The sequence below is a fragment of the Dermacentor albipictus genome, chromosome 1 (assembly GCF_038994185.2).
Source record: "Dermacentor albipictus isolate Rhodes 1998 colony chromosome 1, USDA_Dalb.pri_finalv2, whole genome shotgun sequence".
NCBI lineage: Eukaryota > Metazoa > Arthropoda > Arachnida > Ixodida > Ixodidae > Dermacentor > Dermacentor albipictus.
Window position 1 is genome coordinate 15,364,964 of NC_091821.1, and position 17,324 is coordinate 15,382,287.

The 17,324-nt window shown below is 44.8% G+C and overlaps 1 protein-coding gene across 1 annotated transcript in view; it reads right to left on the reverse strand.

Moving 5' to 3' along the window:
* LOC139060233 (cytochrome P450 4C1-like) overlaps positions 1-17,324 on the reverse strand; it is a 118,651-nt gene that overhangs the window by 50,926 nt on the left and 50,401 nt on the right. Inside the window, exon 2 of the mRNA XM_070539297.1 lies at positions 731-840. Coding sequence (XP_070395398.1) covers positions 731-840 — 110 coding nt within the window. The remainder of the gene's footprint in view (positions 1-730; positions 841-17,324) is intronic.

Below are 17,324 nucleotides of genomic sequence, written 5' to 3' on the forward strand. Positions count from 1 at the left end.
ATTTGAGAGCGCTAAATGTAAGTGGCTCATCGCTCAAGGCCACCGGCGCCGGCGCCGGCGTAACAACTGACGTGGTGAGGAGGAAGCAGGAAGGCGGCGGAAAATTTTCACAGAAGGCGGAACGAGTCTTTGGCGGGAAAACACTTGCAGCCTAAACAAAGAAGCGCGACTGCCGCCGCTAAAACTTGGGCTGAGATTCTCCAAGGTCGTACAAAGCTACAGGGTTCTTTTCGCTTTATTTTGTATTTAACGGCACTCAGCTGTACAGGTGTCTTCCGCAGCTGTGCCCGTTGAGATATTACTAAAAGGCAGCAATGTCTTTGAGTGCGGCCACACAAGCTGCCACAAAGTCGAACTAAACCTGCCTACAGTCTTTCCTTTAGCATCGTGTCAAAAGCCGTTCAAAACACCCGCATGAAATGTCCCTCGTTGACTGTAGAGCTGCGAGTTTCGATCCCTCTGCATAGCGCCTAGAAGCCAAGTTACATCGTTATACTATAGTATACGCAGTGAAAGACTAGACGGCACCCGTAGGAACAAAGATGGGAGATTGGACAACTAGAAAATGACGGTTCGTTGTACAACGGCAAATATCCGGTTACTTAAAAACAACAATCGCAAAGGGCTGTTATTTCATGCTTCAGCTGTTGCGAAGAAGCGTTCTCGAATGAAAAACTCTGCAGCTTCTAAGTGTCGTGTGTGGTGCGTAGCTGCTTGATCGTGAACTTACCTCTGCGTCTTCGGGGTTTTGTATGATCACGAAAGGTGAAAAGCCAAGGTACGCCTTGAATGTCCGGTTCTTGTACATCTCGCACAGGGCCCGTAGCAGATACGAAAACTCTGCGTCGGAGAAGAAGACATCATAAAAACTGAAACGAGATCAGCAAAGAGCAGCATACACGACTCTCGTCGCACAGAGAAAGTGGCATTTCGAACAACGAGCGAATTATTTGTGCACATCACTGAAAATGAACGTCATCAATTGGGTCTAATGGTCGGTGTATGAAGGCTCGATAATTGAACAAAGGCACACTCTGGTCATAATTAGCGGTGAAGTACATTGCTGTCCAGTTCGCTCTTTACAAGGATACAACTGTATTTGCTAAGCAGTGATATATTACCTGCCGCGGTTTCTGAGTTGCTATGGTATTGGGATGCAAAACACGAGGTCGCGCAATCGAATGCCGGCCACGGCGGCCACATTTCGATGGGGGCGAAATGCGAAAGCACCCGTGTACTCAGATTTAGGTGCACGTTAAAGAACCCCAGGGGGTTCAAATTATTCCGAAGCCCCCCACTACGGCGTGCCTCATAATGAAATTGTCGGTTTGACACGTAAAACCCCATTAAAAGAAAAAGAAGCGGTACTTTATCAAACAAAAGACAACAAAATGCCGAGAACTTGATTTGAGCTTATTCCACCGGGCAACTGTTTGTGCTGTGTATTGTGGCCCAGGACAGGTTTGTCTTGAAAGTATGCATTTGATTCAGGCAAGTGTTGCAGTTGTTTATTTGGTGACTTTACTTCATATCTAACAATGACGGTTCACTTGTGTTAAGCTTGTGACTTATCACTTCACCTCTACCAGAGACCAAGAAGTATGCCAACATCATGTTAAACCATGAGAAGGAAGACGTTAAAGAATGGCAACAAATATAGTTCCATTAACTTGCATTGATCATTGAAGAAAATATTCCCCAAAGTCATTTACGATAAAAGCAGAGCAACACTGGACTTCTGTAAAGACATAACAGGCTCGCTTCAGGAAGGCGTAATAAACAATGGATCATACCCATCTCATCAATCAGGTGAGCAAGAAATCTGAGCAGTACAACCAATCTCTCCATATGATTTTCGTAGATTAAGAAAAACCATTCCAGTCAGTGAAGACACTAGCAGTCATAGATCAAGCATACGGGAATATCTTAGCAAATATCCTTAAAGGATGCACAGCTATATGATTCATTCACAAGAAAAGCATAAAAAATTCGACGAAATAAGGTGTCACCGAACGGAGACACAATCTTTTCAGTTATTCATTGCATGCCTAGAAGAAGTATTGAAGCTATGCGACTAGGAAGGATTAGGAGTGAAGATCAACAGGAAATATCTAAGAAACCTGCGGTTTTCAGATGGAATTGTCCTGTTCAGCAACGTTGGAGACGACATGCAACAAATTATTGAGGACTTAAACCGATAAAGTGTAGCAGTAGGGTTGAAGGTTACTATGCAGAAGAAAAAGTAATGTTCAGTGTCCTGGCAAGAGAACGAGAATTTGAGATTGGCAGTCAAGCTCTAAGATCTGCGCAAGAGTACACTTATCTAAGCCGATAACTCATATGAGACCCTGACTATAAGAAAAAAATTTACATAAGAATAAAAATGGGGTTGAAGCACCTACGGCAGGTATTACCAAGTAATGACCGGCAGCTTACCGTTATCCTTCAAAAGAAAAGTCTATGATTATTGCATTGTACCGATACTAACATATTGGGCAGAAATTTGGAGGTTAACCAAGAAGCTTGAAAAAGGTCAGGACAGCGAAAGGAGCGATAAACAAAAAATGAGGAGAAAGGCAAGTAGCTGTGTGGACTAGAAAGCAAATGGTGATGCCAATATTCTAGTTCACATTAAAAGGAAGAAGTTGAGCAGGTCATATAATGCCACGCACATAACCGTTAGGTTATAATAGTTAGAGAATGGGTGCATAGAGAAGGGAAGCGCAGTCGAAGATGGCAGAGAGCTAGGTGGTGTGATGGAATTAGGAAATTCGCAGGCATAAGATGTGGTCAGCCGGTGCAAGACAAGGGTAAGTGGAGTGATCGCTAGGATAGGCTTTCGTGCTGTATTGGACGTACATAAGCTGATGATGATGATGATGACGATTACTAACAAACTGAAGAAATACTCTGAGTGAGCGAGAGAACATTTTGCTGCCCCGGTATGACAGGAACACTGCAGTTTGTTTGCAAAAAAAAAATGGCTGTGGCTTAGCTAAGGTTAAGCCCAGGATGCGAAGCATACTAGCCTTTATTTTAGTTGTTGAACCACTGTTTAGCCTGGTGAACTGCTGTTGCTTGGCTATATTTGGTTCGGCTAGACAAAGAAACAACTCATGCGTTACTCTGCTTCGCCTTCAAGAGTGGAACACGACAGCGTTCCCGTCGACCCGCCAAGGGGTGGAAGACAATGGGCTACGGAGCAGCGACTACGCGCCCCGCATTGGACGCGGTGAGCGTCGAGCAACGCAGCGTTCGGCGCGGCAACGAAATGTGCGCCTGAGCAAGCGACGCACGCCTGAGCCTTAGAAACAGCTCGTTTCTAAGGCAACACCGCATTCACTAGAGGCGCTTTTGTACCGCTTTGAACCATCGTACTCGTGGCTCAGTGGTAGCGTCTCCGTCTCACACTCCGGAGACCCTGGTTCGATTCCCACCCAGCCCATCTTGCAAGAGTTGAGCCAAAGCCACCTAGAAAAGCAGTCTCTGTAGCACGCCGCAACGTTCGCTTCTCATTCCAACGAGCAGCTCTGTCTCCAGGAGGCATCTCACCTCGTGAGTGTCTAGCAGAGGCAAGCGCAGCTGCTTATATACCGCCGCGACGCCGCGAGCGACGGCGTGAGTTGGAGCCCCGTTTCTCCTCTGTCGTGACGTCACGGTGTCACGTGGTATTGAAGGCGACACCGCCGCGCCTGAGGAGCTGGGTTGAGCTCTCGTAATATGCTTCGCATAAAAAGCCAATGAGCCCCGAAGCCTTCGAGCCTTTTGTTTCAAACAGAAAACGCGCAGTCTCTGAATTCTTCAGTCGTACAGGTAACAGTGCAGGTGTGTCGTGCAAGAAAACCTTAATATCTACCTAAATGATGCCTCTCAGTCACACCAGAGTCCTTCCATGTTTTCTGATCATAAAACTCCGCTGTCATGATATTGGAGAGGTTCCTATTCTATTCAAAGCTGCCTAGAAGCGATGCCACGGTGCCTTAGAGGTCATCGTTCGCATATGGAAACGCTTTCGCGGGGCGAGACACGCTGAGTAAATTGATGCGTTCTGTGCATGTGCTGCGCTATTTTTCGAGTTCTGGACTGTTTAGCTGACGTGGTGGGGTGGGACGACGATGTCGAACATGTGTTGCGTGCCGTGGTGCCGTGGTGCCGTTCCTGCTGCAAGAGAGTGACCGAAAAGGTATCGTTGTTTTGTTTACCGAAAGACAAGGAGCAGCGTGAGAAATGGAAGCCGTCCATATCGCGGCAGGAAAGTGGTGGTTTTAACTTTGAATGCAAATATACACGTTTGTGCGCGAAACACTTCGACGCCTCAGACACCATAACTGCCTACGATTTCGGTATCAAGTGTGACGCCATGTCCCTAGAGCGTGAAAAGCTGACGCTGAGAACTAACACCGTCACAAGGATTTTTGAAGGCCTTCTAGCATATCTCAAGAAACCCAAACATCGTTCCCGTTCATCGACAGTTTGACCCTCATGCAAACGACCACGTGTGTCGTGGGGTACGATTAAAGAGTGCCGACTTTTTATTTTTTAAGAATTGTCTGAGTAAGAAAGAACTACATTATTCGTGCTGTGCCTACTTATGTTAATTTAAGGGTTGATTTGCCATGTGGTATGAAATGCTTATGTCTTACACTCTCTTAAGTATAGAAACAATCGATGATGCATTCTGCATTTAGTTCCCTTCGCTTGCAGGTGACTCCTGCGCCCCAATGCATGTGTCCCATGTTTTGATGTTCTTTCTGTATGCTTCTTATATCGGTGCCACGCTTTTAACAAACTTCTTGCATTGTGAATGGTGGAAGTCACGTGACAGTAAATCGGCGGTTGTGGAAGTCTCGAAAGGTAGAATACCGAGGCTGTCCCACACACAACCACGGTGGTAGTGGCGCTCGCGTGCCCTCTCATGCACAGTTACGCCTCTAGCGGCGGGCGCCGGCTCTATATGAAACTGAGGAGGCAGTTTCGTGACCAGAAAAAACATGGAAGGACTGTGGTCACACCAACGTACCCCATGAATTCCTTCTCAGTTCACTTCGCAGAACAATGTTAGAGAGACCGCCCATGCCCGACTATTATCCGGAAACAGGTCATCAAGTTTAAGAAGGGCTTTCTTTCGCTTCTAAGCAGCTTTCGTTGAAACACGCGTAGGCTGGGCACGAAACAATCGCAGAGGCGGGGGACTTCAAGGGCTTCTTGTTTCTTTCGTCTTTGACGGTGATTAGAGGCCGCAGACAATGCATCGTTTTACATAGCGGCAGGTGTAACCTCTTAGCAGGACGTAGCGGACCAACGAAGCAGTCGGCCTCTTTCTACCTCCATGCGTTGCCCTTCTGTGCGTCGTATTCGTGGGAGAACCAAAAATAAAAAGAGCCACAAAACAATGGAGTGCGGGGGCTGCCTACGACTGCAAGCAACAGTGACAAATTCTTGTCACATGCAGTCTCTTGGGGCCGTGTACTGACGTCGCCTAGCTGGTGTGCCTACATCTTAATACTGCATATGTATACGTACGGGCGGCAAACGCTCGTAAAGCGGAATTTTCCTGAAACTTCGGTGGGCGTCCACTTCATTTCCGTGTGCCTGGGCTGTGGTTCACTGTCGTTTCACCGTCGTTTCAACCTATACTGATCCCGCCTTTCCCCCGTGGCAGACCAGAAGTCCACTTTAAGAGTGCAGGTGTTTTAGGAGTGGATTTTTTGGTCGCGTTGGTATTGCAGTGCTAAATGTAAGAGGGCAAAACACACACAGAGACAGAGCTCAATATCCCAGCGCTGTGATATTCAGCTCTATCTCTGTGTCTGTGTCTCGCGTTCTTACATTTAGCAACGCGTTTCAGCCCCTTGATGCCAGAGTGTGCAGATGTGTTTGCATCTCTGGTTTATCACCCCTTTTTCGGCAATGAACGGAGTTTTCCGACGGTCCTTTCAAAGGTAGTTTTCAGGGGAAAGCTCCTCTTTGTCACTCTTAGATTGACTGAGGGCCATTGGATATTAATACGTGCTGTGAACGTTTCTTTTCTCCACCTTCTCATCTTGCTTTTTTTCCCCTCCTTCCCCAGTGCAAGGTTACTCAAGCAGCCTCGGTTAACCTCTCTGCCTTTATTTTATTAATTATTTCCCTCCCTATTATATTTAGGTAGATAGAAATTAATTTGTCCCACTTGAAAAAGAAAAACAACCTAAATTCGCAGGTGGTCGCAAAAAATGGTTAAGAGCATTGCACAGTTTATGAATGAAGGAAAATGGGAAAATTTCAAGAAACAAAGCAAAGCCCGCCACTGCGTAAATCTTAAAGAACAGCAGAGCCGAATTCACAAAGCTTTCTGTTGGGAAGAACTACATGCCAGTGGCTGGCCGCCTTCGCTCATAATACTATTACCAGCTGTGGTAGAGTAGAGGTTTTGGCGACTGCGTTGCTAAGACCGAGGGCGCGGGATCAAATCCCGACGGCCGCGGCCGCATTTAGATGGGGGCAAATTGCAAAAAAAAAAAACGCCTGTACACGATGCATCGGGCGCACATTAGAGAATCCAAAGTGATAATAAAAAAAAATTTAAAAAAAACAAGAGCGACCGGATTCTTCCACTTTGGCGTGCCTTATAATCACATTGTGGTTTTGGCACGTAAGATCGCAGAATGTAATCAATGGATAATATCATTGCCATAAAAATTATACGGACACTCAAACCGTGGGCACTCGAGGCTGTCAGGGTATCGACGGCGCAGGCGCGGCTCGCCTACGCAAAGTTCGGTCTCCGGAAACGCGAGGGATGCGCAGTGTGGCTGCACAAAAATGACGAACCCGCAGAGGAGCGTGGGCAGCATTCTGCGTCCCATTGCTGACACGATGGTTGTGCGCACATACGCAAGCGTTATACTGTAGAGAAAATGCATGCATGCCTTGGAGCCACACCGTAGTGTATCCAGTGCATTCATTGTACGGAGTGCGACGTTTCAAGCTACGAGCGCTGGCGTTGTTTCCTCCATGCTGATCTCGTGCACGTTCCATGGTACGAAGGCCTGCAGCGCCACTGGCGGTGATTCGTCAATATGCCAACTATGCGCTACTCCTGGTCGCTGTCTGGGCACCGCTTCTGCTGCGCCAGCAGACGCTGCCTGGCGTGCTGCGTCGCGCCAACATGTTGTGACCTTGCGTATTTTTGAACCCCGCCCTAGGGGAGCTACAACGCTGAGCTAAACCTTGCTATCGCTTTCAATAAATCGTGCCTCGAGTGGAAACTGCCATTTTTTTGGGGGGGTTGTTTTTCTAGCGATTTGCCGGCATATATTCTTTCAAAACGCTTTAGCGTAGGACGTGTATTATGAATGCGGGTGTACCGATTTTCGTGTTCGTAAATTAAACTGCCAGAGGTTTTAAAGCGGAAGAGTTTGATGAGTATACTTGGCTTGTGACCTTAAAGGGTGTCCGGTGAATTAAAGTTTTGAAAGTTTCATTTAGCCAGGGGCCCTATAAGGCAAGAATCTTCGAATCTGTTTTTATGTTAATCTCATGACGTCAAATTCACGTAAAAACCAACGCAAGCATCGGGCGGTAACCTGCAGCGTTGTCTGAAAAGCCCTATCAAACACGGTCCTCGTTTATGGGAGGTCGCTTTTTTTTGCTTTCAAAGCGAATAGCATTGCCTACATTGAGCAGCTTTTCTTATCTAATTGGCTGACGCAAGGCGAGGAGCACGCTCAAGTGGAGAGCTCGAGGGTTTCGATGGAACCGAGCCAGCACTTCGAAAGCAGATAACTGGATGAGAAGGGCGGAGCTGGCGTCTGCGATTGGTCCCCTTCCCCTTACTTAGCTTGGGGTGGCTGGTCGAAAATCGCGGCGGCGTGAAACGGACAAGTAAACATGCCGCTTAAACGGATCTTCAACAAGGAAGAGTTGACAGAACAATGCCGTACGTGTGCCGAAAGGGCTCGATAACGTTATACTGCCACACAAAGTATTTTGGTATGCGCAAATAAATCCATGCTCCCCGGCTGCTCCAACTTGCCAGTGCCAGAGCGATCGACGGGCAGCCATCTTCTATTCCTTTTGGAACGGGGCACTGCCCAGCTATTCAGGAAAAAAGATTCTGTTTTGTTCGGCATATTAATGTGCCTTTATCGCGTACCCGTCACTATGACGAGTAAGTTTTCGTGTTTTTATTACGTCGCGTGAGAGACAGGTGGAATCAGCGCAGCTCGAAAGCGCTTGGCCAATAGCACAGCGCTAATGACGGAATAGGCGTCGTATCAGAAATAATGATGTTTCGTTCGTTTGGTATAATCATGCATAATCAGTGTGCACTTATATCAAATGGGGCGTTTTCGCGGTTTTCGTGACGTCGCGTTACACACAGGTGAAGCGGGGGTTGTCGCCGCTTCGGGGGTTGTCCCCGTGGGGGGCCGAGTGCAGAACTGGATTGTAAAGGTTGGAATAGCTTCACGTTATAGCACCCGAGGATAACAACCCCATAAAATTTCACGTCTTCTTTTCTTCATATTTTTTCGTTCTTTTTCTACCAATGGGGTGCATCTCAGTAAGCGCTATTCGCTTTTTTGAAAAAGGGCTACCAGTCCTGGCAGCTCCTTGGATGAATTAGTACGCAAAATTAGACGCAATACTAATTTTATTCTTAATGCATTTAAAACTTAAGGCGCAAAAGCTAGCGTAGGACTTCGGACTATACCAAGGAATAGAAGAGGAATTCGAAAATCCGGATACCTCGGATGACACCAGAGGTACATGAACAAATGAAAAAAAATCAGCTGTATAAAAATAGTTAAAAACCCGGCTGTCGAAGGAGTGGAAGGAGTTGAAGCAGTACCGTAACACGCTCACGAAAAGGCTGAGATCACCATGGGTAGAGTATTATTTATCATATATGTATGTTAATGATGAACGATCAGACGTCCTGTGGTCACTGTTAGACATAATGGTGCATTCTGATCTCAAACATGGCCTTCTTTTAAAACTTAATGCACATGACAAGCTTTGGCCAATCCTTTTAATGCTTGTTGCACTAGCATGATACCGAGTGGTACGTTGATTGATGCTAGCGTGTATGTCAGCGTACGTAATAATATTTTCTTCTACCTGGTCACCTATAATGACTGAAGTGGTTGTAGCAGTTACCCAAAAGCTAAATAACCGCAGTATATGCGACATTGATAGAATTCATATCAGGCCGGTCAAGCACGTAGCTCATGTTATCACAGCAGTTCTTACTCATATATTTAACTTGTGCTTAACAACAGCAGTTATCCCGACCAAAATTGTGATTACTAGAGTATCTGTTCTTTGCAAAAAGGTTGGAAGAAATAATTTGGGAAACTGAAGATCTGTATCTATTGTACCACTGTTCTCAAACGCCTTCGAAAAAAAGTTGCATATTAGATTTTCTTAGTTTCTTGATAAGTGTAAAATGTTAACCCTTTCTCAATTTGGCTTGCGTAGAAATAAATCCACTGAATTAAGATTGCTCAGGCAGGAGGGATACATTCTTGAAGAGATTTCAAAAAATAATCCATTCCTGGTGTTTTTATTTACTGGGCAACGCCTTCGATTTAGCGCACCACGATATGCTCTGCAAGAAAGAACACGTTTATGGCGTTCGCCTACTTGCTCTTTTATTAATAAAATCGTACTTGTCGTGCTGACAACAAAGAGTGCGGATCAATAACTCCAGCTCTGACTTGATAGCTTTACTTTGTGGTGTACCACAGAGTATCATAATGGGTCCTTTGTTATTCAACCTCTATAATCATCACTTTGTAAACATTATTTTACGGACGCCAAAGATATCCCATATGCTGATGATTGTAGTATATCTTTTTGATGTTCTTACATGCTTGAACTTATTAGGCCGTTGTAACTACACTATCACGAATACCGAAAACTGGTCCATCTCGAATGGATTGCGAATTAGTGAGAATAAAACAAAAGCTGTAACATATAGACGTAAAAAGGAGTTATAAAGAACACCTGCAGTATGGAAATTGTTGAAAAGCTTATGTGCCTTGGCATGGTTCATTCCTCCAATATGTCGTGCGATAATCACATCGCGCGATTATCAAGAGGGCTAGGAACCTTCCACTGTGAGCGAAACTGTGTTCTCTCTCCTCTCTCTCTCTCTTCGTCCTTATACCCCCTTCTCCCAATGCAGGGTAGCAAACCGGTGTGCGTCTGGTTAACCTACCTGCCTGTCCTGTCTTCTATTTAGCTAACGTTAATTACCAAAAGAAAAAAATTAAGACTGAAATTCTTCCACCGTATCTTCTATAATAAAACAGGCATTGATAGGTGCAACTACTTCTCGGAGCCAACTTGTGTCTGGACTCGACTCGACCACTCAAAGAGGGTGTGCGAATACAGCCGTAACAGGCACCGTTTTGCCAAACCCTTTTTTCGGCAAACTGTGACAGACGGGAATTTGTTACCGCGGAAATGTGTTTCGGCATCTGATAATCAAGATGTTTATTCGCGCCTGTGTTCGTGACAATGCATTACTGTCTTAATTTTGTTTTAATTTTCTGTTACACTTGAAAACGTTAACTTATTGTATCTTCCCACCTTGATGTTACTTTACGTATTCTTTACTTATTTGTGTGAACAATTCAATACATCTTTCTCTAACTGTGCCCCCCCCCCCCCCCCTGCAACAATTCCTTCGAGGCGACGCATGTATTCTGTAAAGAAAAAGTAAATAAATAAATGCATTTAGAAAAAAAAAAGTAGCCGAGATAGCTAGTGAAAATGGTCGTCCCGACACTTGCTTTCTAGAAAAGCCAAACTGTTGGTCTAGAACGCCTTGTTTTGATCACACTCGAATTGTCATTTTGTGTGGAATAGTGCGCTTCACTCAAATCCACAACGTTACTCGCTGAAGACAGAAAGAATGCCTTCGCTTTATTCATAATGTCCCTCATGCCTCTCCAACGGCGTATTTGTCTCGCAGTGCAGAAGTAATAAACATACATAATCTACTATATAGGTGCAGGTTAGGCTTCAATATACGACTACACTCTAATTAAAGTTTGCACCCTTTGGGGTGTATACCTGCCACACAACAATAATCGTCATCTGCCTTGATGCGTTTCCTTTCTTTACCGCTGCGAGCCCAGTACTTTCCAGTAACGAACGGCATGCGCGTTATCAGCATGACATAGCATTCCCGGCAGGAAAGTAGCGGGCGCGATGTTTTCAAGAAAGGAAACGCATCAAGGCAGATGACGATTATTGTTGTGTGGCAGATATACAACCCAAAGGGTGCAAACTTTTTTTAGAGTGTAAAAATAACATAAATAATGTGGCCATGGTAGCCCATTTACATCACAGAGTTCCAAGCTACATTACACGATACGGGGAAAGCTAGATTGTACCGCCTTTTGTTTAGATCCAGGTAAAGAGTGACATTTTTACATACTGCCTTCACTGTTAAATAGCTATGAGCGTAGCGATTTTGCCTTGTCTCATAGATAACTGCGCATTACATTTCTATAGATAATGAAATTCGCCTATTCAGATATTTCATTTGTTATTTTACTAGGCTGTAAATGCAGTGTATGCTTATGTTCATCAATGCTCTTATAGTTGTTTGCTGTAACTGTGTGCCCTGTCTGATTGATCTTGAATAGCGGCATATGTTGTATAGTAATTTCTCTTGCAAATATTTTTGCATCCGCCGTTCCAAAGTTCCTAAAGGTCTGTAAAGGTCAAGCTGTCTAGGCCGCTATTTTTGCACAGACCCCTCTGTATGTATATTGTATAAAGAGAAAAATAAATATTGACTGATTGGTTTATTTATTCAGTCATATATCTGCAACAAGCCTGAATATGGGGAATATTTTTTCAATGTCTTACAACATCACAACATTAAGGTTGTCCACAGAAACAACAACAACATCAAAAACAGACAAAAATGTTAGAGAATAAGAGTCATTGGCAGCGTCCATCCAAGGTCAGCATACAAAGCGCTACAGAACGTTATTTGCGCAAAGGAAGCCAGAAAGGAACAACTAAGATGACAGCTTCCTTCACGAGCAGTAGGTGATTAGGATGTCAACGGATATCAATCAAGAAGCATAAAGTATAATTCAAGCTCGTATTTATATATCGTTTCACACAATTATGTTTCAAATATTACAGCAGAAAGGATAATGGTGGCACCATAGTGACTACCAAAAAATTATTCAATGCGGAGCTTTGAGCACATTCGGCACTTATGCGGGTGGAAAAAAATCGCTTTCAGACTCTCGCTTACAACCTTGGCACTTTTTCCACCGACTGGCGCGTCAGTTACCTAGCGAGATTTTTGCCGTTCCGAGACGTTACATGAGCGTAACGCACAATGGCGCATGGTCTAGTAGGAAAAACAAATCATCTGCATTTTAAATCGCAAGATACAAATGAAACGCGTATATGGTTTCAAACGCCTCTGCCGTGCCACGCACGTTTACGTAGCTCACGCAACTAATACCGCGTCTCTGTATGGCATATGACGAAACTGATCGCACTACCACATAAGAGCTCACCGTTGTGCGGAACAATGAATCGACATATGTTTGCAACAAGCACATCGGAAGCAATGGACTATTTGTAAAGATTAGACTGCGCAGGTGCGAGAAAGGTTTCTTTCCAACCAAAATTTCTCGACCACCGGTCTAGTAGAGCTCAGTATTGCCGCACCCGAAACCCAAACCATCCCTCTACTCTGCAGGGGTTCGGCAGTGGTATAAGCTGTTGAATGGGAGCAACGCATTCCCTCTGAGTGCCGAGAAGCCGTCTGTGGGAACCATAAAATTGCCCTGGAGTAATTCTCGGAAAGCCTTCATGTTCGTTCTTGCGGCCTCCGCACTCAAAGGGACAAATATCGCCGAGAGTTCTAGGTTGGAAAGTAGCCTTTCAGGCCAGCCGACTTACGGAATTTCGCAAATGGTCAGTTCTAATTACACACAAGTAGCGAGAAATGGGCGAGTTGGAATATGTTCATGATTTCTCAACGCAACAAGACAAATACGAAACAGAAGACACGATCACAGGCGCTCTTGTTCAACTGAAGCTTTAATGCAAACACATCGCGAATATATACGACGCGGACTGCACCAAACCGGAAAAAAAAAACCAAATCTTGTACAACAGCACCACCCATATATCAAGTGTGATTAAGCCCGATTTAAATAGTCAAATTCATCCTGTGTTTGAGTGATGGAGGGCGGATTTAAGCATTCGTTCAAGCTATTCTTCCAACCTGTTTACATAGGTTGAAATAATATTCCGAAATGGAGGAGGAGGAGGAGGATGAAGGGAACAGAGAGAAAGACCGGAAGGATACCTAATGCGTAGATCGGCTGGCTACTCTGTGCTGGGATAAGGGTGTAAAGGGAATTGAAAATGATAGAATGAGACACAGGCAAGAAAGAAAATAGGAAACAAAGAAAAAGCGGACATGAGGGCGATATCACGTGCTACACTTATCAGAGATTGTCGCTGAGTCAACTTGTCTTTAGGAAGCGCAGCAACGCGTTCAACGCATACTGTGCTGAGCACGGTCTAGACCAATGATTGAGGATTCTCGCTTCCAACAAAGGGTGATTGCTCAGTCTGTTTAATGTGGTTTAGAGTTCTTTTATGGGCGCAGTGAAAGAAGGACATTCACAAAGAAAATGCGCAATCGCCTCCTCGCAACCACTTTTGTGGCATGTAGGGGTGTCGGCCCTTCTAATGCGAAATGAATGAGCGTTTGGGAAGGCGACGCCGAGCCACAGGCGGCACAGAAACGTTTTTTCTTGGCGGAAGACGGAGCTGTAGATCCGGATCAAAATTACGCAGACGAATATTTGTAAAGTCCGTCAAGTTCCACTGTTTTAGTGTAAGCTCGCGTTCTAGCGAGCGAAGCCTTGTAACTGGGTCGGTTATCGACAGGGGTATATCTATAGAATAGGTACCGCGATAGGCAGAACGGGTGGCCTTATCCGCATGGTCATTGCCAAAGATGACGCGATGATCCAGTGTACATTTATATGCTATGTTGTGTCGTTGGTCGATTACATAGGAATGGAGTTGTCTTATGTCAGTGACTAATTGTTCATTAGGTCTGTGATAAAACTGCGACATGACACACTGGAGGGCTACCTCAGAATCAGCGATGAAACATGCCTGCAACGGTTCTTGAATGATGAACTCTATGGACAGCATTGAGGGCCGCGAGATCAGCAGCCGTATATCACATCAAATGATACTTCTTAAATTTGATGTGCATGGATCTCACGGGAATGATCCGTGCACCTGCTGAGCTCGCAAAGGGAATCAAACCATCCATGTAGACGTGAAGGCGTCCACTCTGTTTTTCCTACAGAAGGAACAAGCAGGACGAGAGGACTCTGTATGCGCGAAGTTTGGCAAGACATTCGGAATTAATAGAGCCTTATCAAATGTTTCTATGACGTGGGGCAACAGTGGTAAAGGCTTTCAGTGAAAAAACCCCACTGTTTCATCGGAACAATAATGCTGAAGACATTTTTCATTTCCCTTACATCTGCTTAACTTTAGCACCCGGTTGGTAAACTAGTTGTCGTAGAAAAATGTGGAAAGAAATGTGTTTTCTTTGCCCTAAATTTTTTTTACGCTACCCGTATTTAATCTTTATATGTGATAAGCTAGGTTACAATTCGAAGTATACTATTTGTTCATATAACTGTGTTTTTTCTTGCATAAGTTTCACCGTAAAGGAGGCATGCCCCTGCGCGCTGTGTTTGAGCAGGAAGCTTCTGCGCCCTAATACAGCTCGGCGCATCGAAGGTAAGCAGGGTATTATATGGCACACTAAAATATTCCATACACTTTAGTACACACTTGTTGACACAGGAACTTGTTCGGAAAAGGACAGGCAGTGACATCTTGGAGAATACAACAGCCACCATGTCGGTAGCACAGCGGCCTCGCGACAACGACATCTCCCAGGTGACGTCACACGCAAGAGGCTGCCGCACAAACATCTTGACGAAGCAGTGATGGTCAGAGTGAATTGTATGTGCGTGGTGCCATCTGTCTGCTGCGACTACAGTGTAGAGCTGGAAGCTGGGCTTGCTGCGTCCGCCCTTTCCGCTACATGCCTTCCTCGTTAGGCGACCTCCTCATCCTCAGCCTCGCCCTTGCCACATGGCGTATAGAAGAACAGGACTTAGCCCGCCGCCGCCACTTGAATTTGAGATCACGTCCCTCCGGCAACGCACTTTTAAAGTCAGACTCACTAACCATACGAGTTTCACACAGATATTGCTAAAGGAAACTCTGGAGCTTGTGCCTGCGGCATCTGCATGGTAGGGGGTTCAGCCAGCAAGCTCTTAATTTCTCGCCGCCGCGTACGCGGAGATGACGCGATAGAGTGGAGCGGACAGCGTATCGCAGCGGTCAACCATGGCGAGGGTGTGTTGGTGGCGAGTTACCGCGAATCGAAACAATTATCTTGAAAGCTCTGCATGGCAACCACGGAAGCCCTATTTCATACGAGTCGAAGCGCAGATAGGCATCGGAGTTGGAGGTCAGAGGAGTTTGCCTTGCTAGCTGCCTGTCAGTGGTCATGCTGCCTCCTAGATTTTTTTCCTTCCTCCATGTATTAACGGGGAGTACATATATTTGGCTAAACTTCATCATTTTTTCGCTTCAAACAGCTTTGCGGCTTTCAAAATAGAACATTTACAACAAAATGTTGCATAATAAGTGGAGCAATTTGCAATGATTATGCATGTCGACATAGGCTAATTGCGTTGATGTGTTCAGAAATCTATCAGTGTGTAAACATTTCGAAATTTAAAGTTAAATAAAAAATGTTACGAAAACGTTTCAATCCACAAATAAATGCACTAACCATCATTCCCATAGTAGCAGAGAGATCCCAGCGCCAGTGTTCCCTCCGGTGATTTTTGCCACCTACATGGCGCTATAACCACTGAGCTCAAGCTCAATATTCGCGCCGGGCAATATGTGGGGAGTTCTGTGCGCCACTTAGACTCTGAGAAAAGTGGCTCAGTGCATATATTTCAGAGACCAGAGCAAACAATACTGCAGCAGAGTTAGACGACGTTGTGGGTGTCGCAAAGAAGATTTATGGGACATAACGGCGTGTAACTTTTCCTTCGATCTCAATATCTTCCATCAGTGTTTTTCGTAGATTCGACCAATTATATTTCTAATTCCATGCTATTGTCGATCAATAATCCTTATCGGGTGTGATCCGTATTTAGAGCAAAACAAACCAACTAACGAAGTAGTTGTTTAAGAGAACATAGCACCATTATTTGAGGAGCAAATAGTCAAGCACTATGTCGGCACCGGCGGTGACAGTCTGTTGCTGTGGCAGTAAATTCGCTCAGAGCCGGATGCATCGCCGAAGACTGCTGTTTTTTTTCCTTTGCTTTTAGTAGTCTGCTTCAGTTTTCTTGAATATCGGAAGTTTGACTTGATGCACAAGAACACGTTTATAGTTTTTAAAATAAAATTTTGTACGATCAGTTTGCAGCCACCACGTGCTAAATAGACATCACGAGAAAGCAAATACTTTTCAGAAAGAATGTTGTGGCGGTGGATTCTTGTGGCAAACCTCCCTATTTTTACCCAAAAAATTCACTCTGTCAAGGTTTCGAAGAGTTGGGGCACTTCTGGAGGGACCTCAGAAAGGCATCGTAGTTTTGTCCCCGCTTACAACGTACACGCAGCCTCTGCCCGTGTTACGACGCGCCGTGCCATTGTAAATGGCTCGGTCAATATTTATTGGTGCCAGTCTTAAATACAGCTTGAATGGTACGGCGGAAGCGCTTAAAATGATGTGTGCTGATGGCCCAATTGGTGCACCCTGCACGTATGAAGTACAGCTACTATGATGGAATAATTGTTACCCCCACGCAGTCAACCCTTCGTTTATAAGCGGACCTGCTTTCTTCTTCTGCGATAGCAAGTTCTCGCATTTCGCTTGCCACCGCTTGTTTGTCACCGTGAACTAAAGGCTATTCGAACGTCTTTTCTCTGACTTATACATGACTATATGGCGATAGGGGCATCCGCAACGCAAACCGTAATTGGACGTTTCTTCGAGCAGAAAACATTTCTAAACGACAGGACGAAGAGAGAGACACAGACCACAGCGCTGACTAACTACCAAAGATCTTTAGTATTTCAGTAAGCATATATATATATATATATATATATATATATATATATATATATATATATATATATATATATATATATATATATATATATATATATATATATATATATATATATATATATACACTACCACTATCTCAAAACACAAAAAG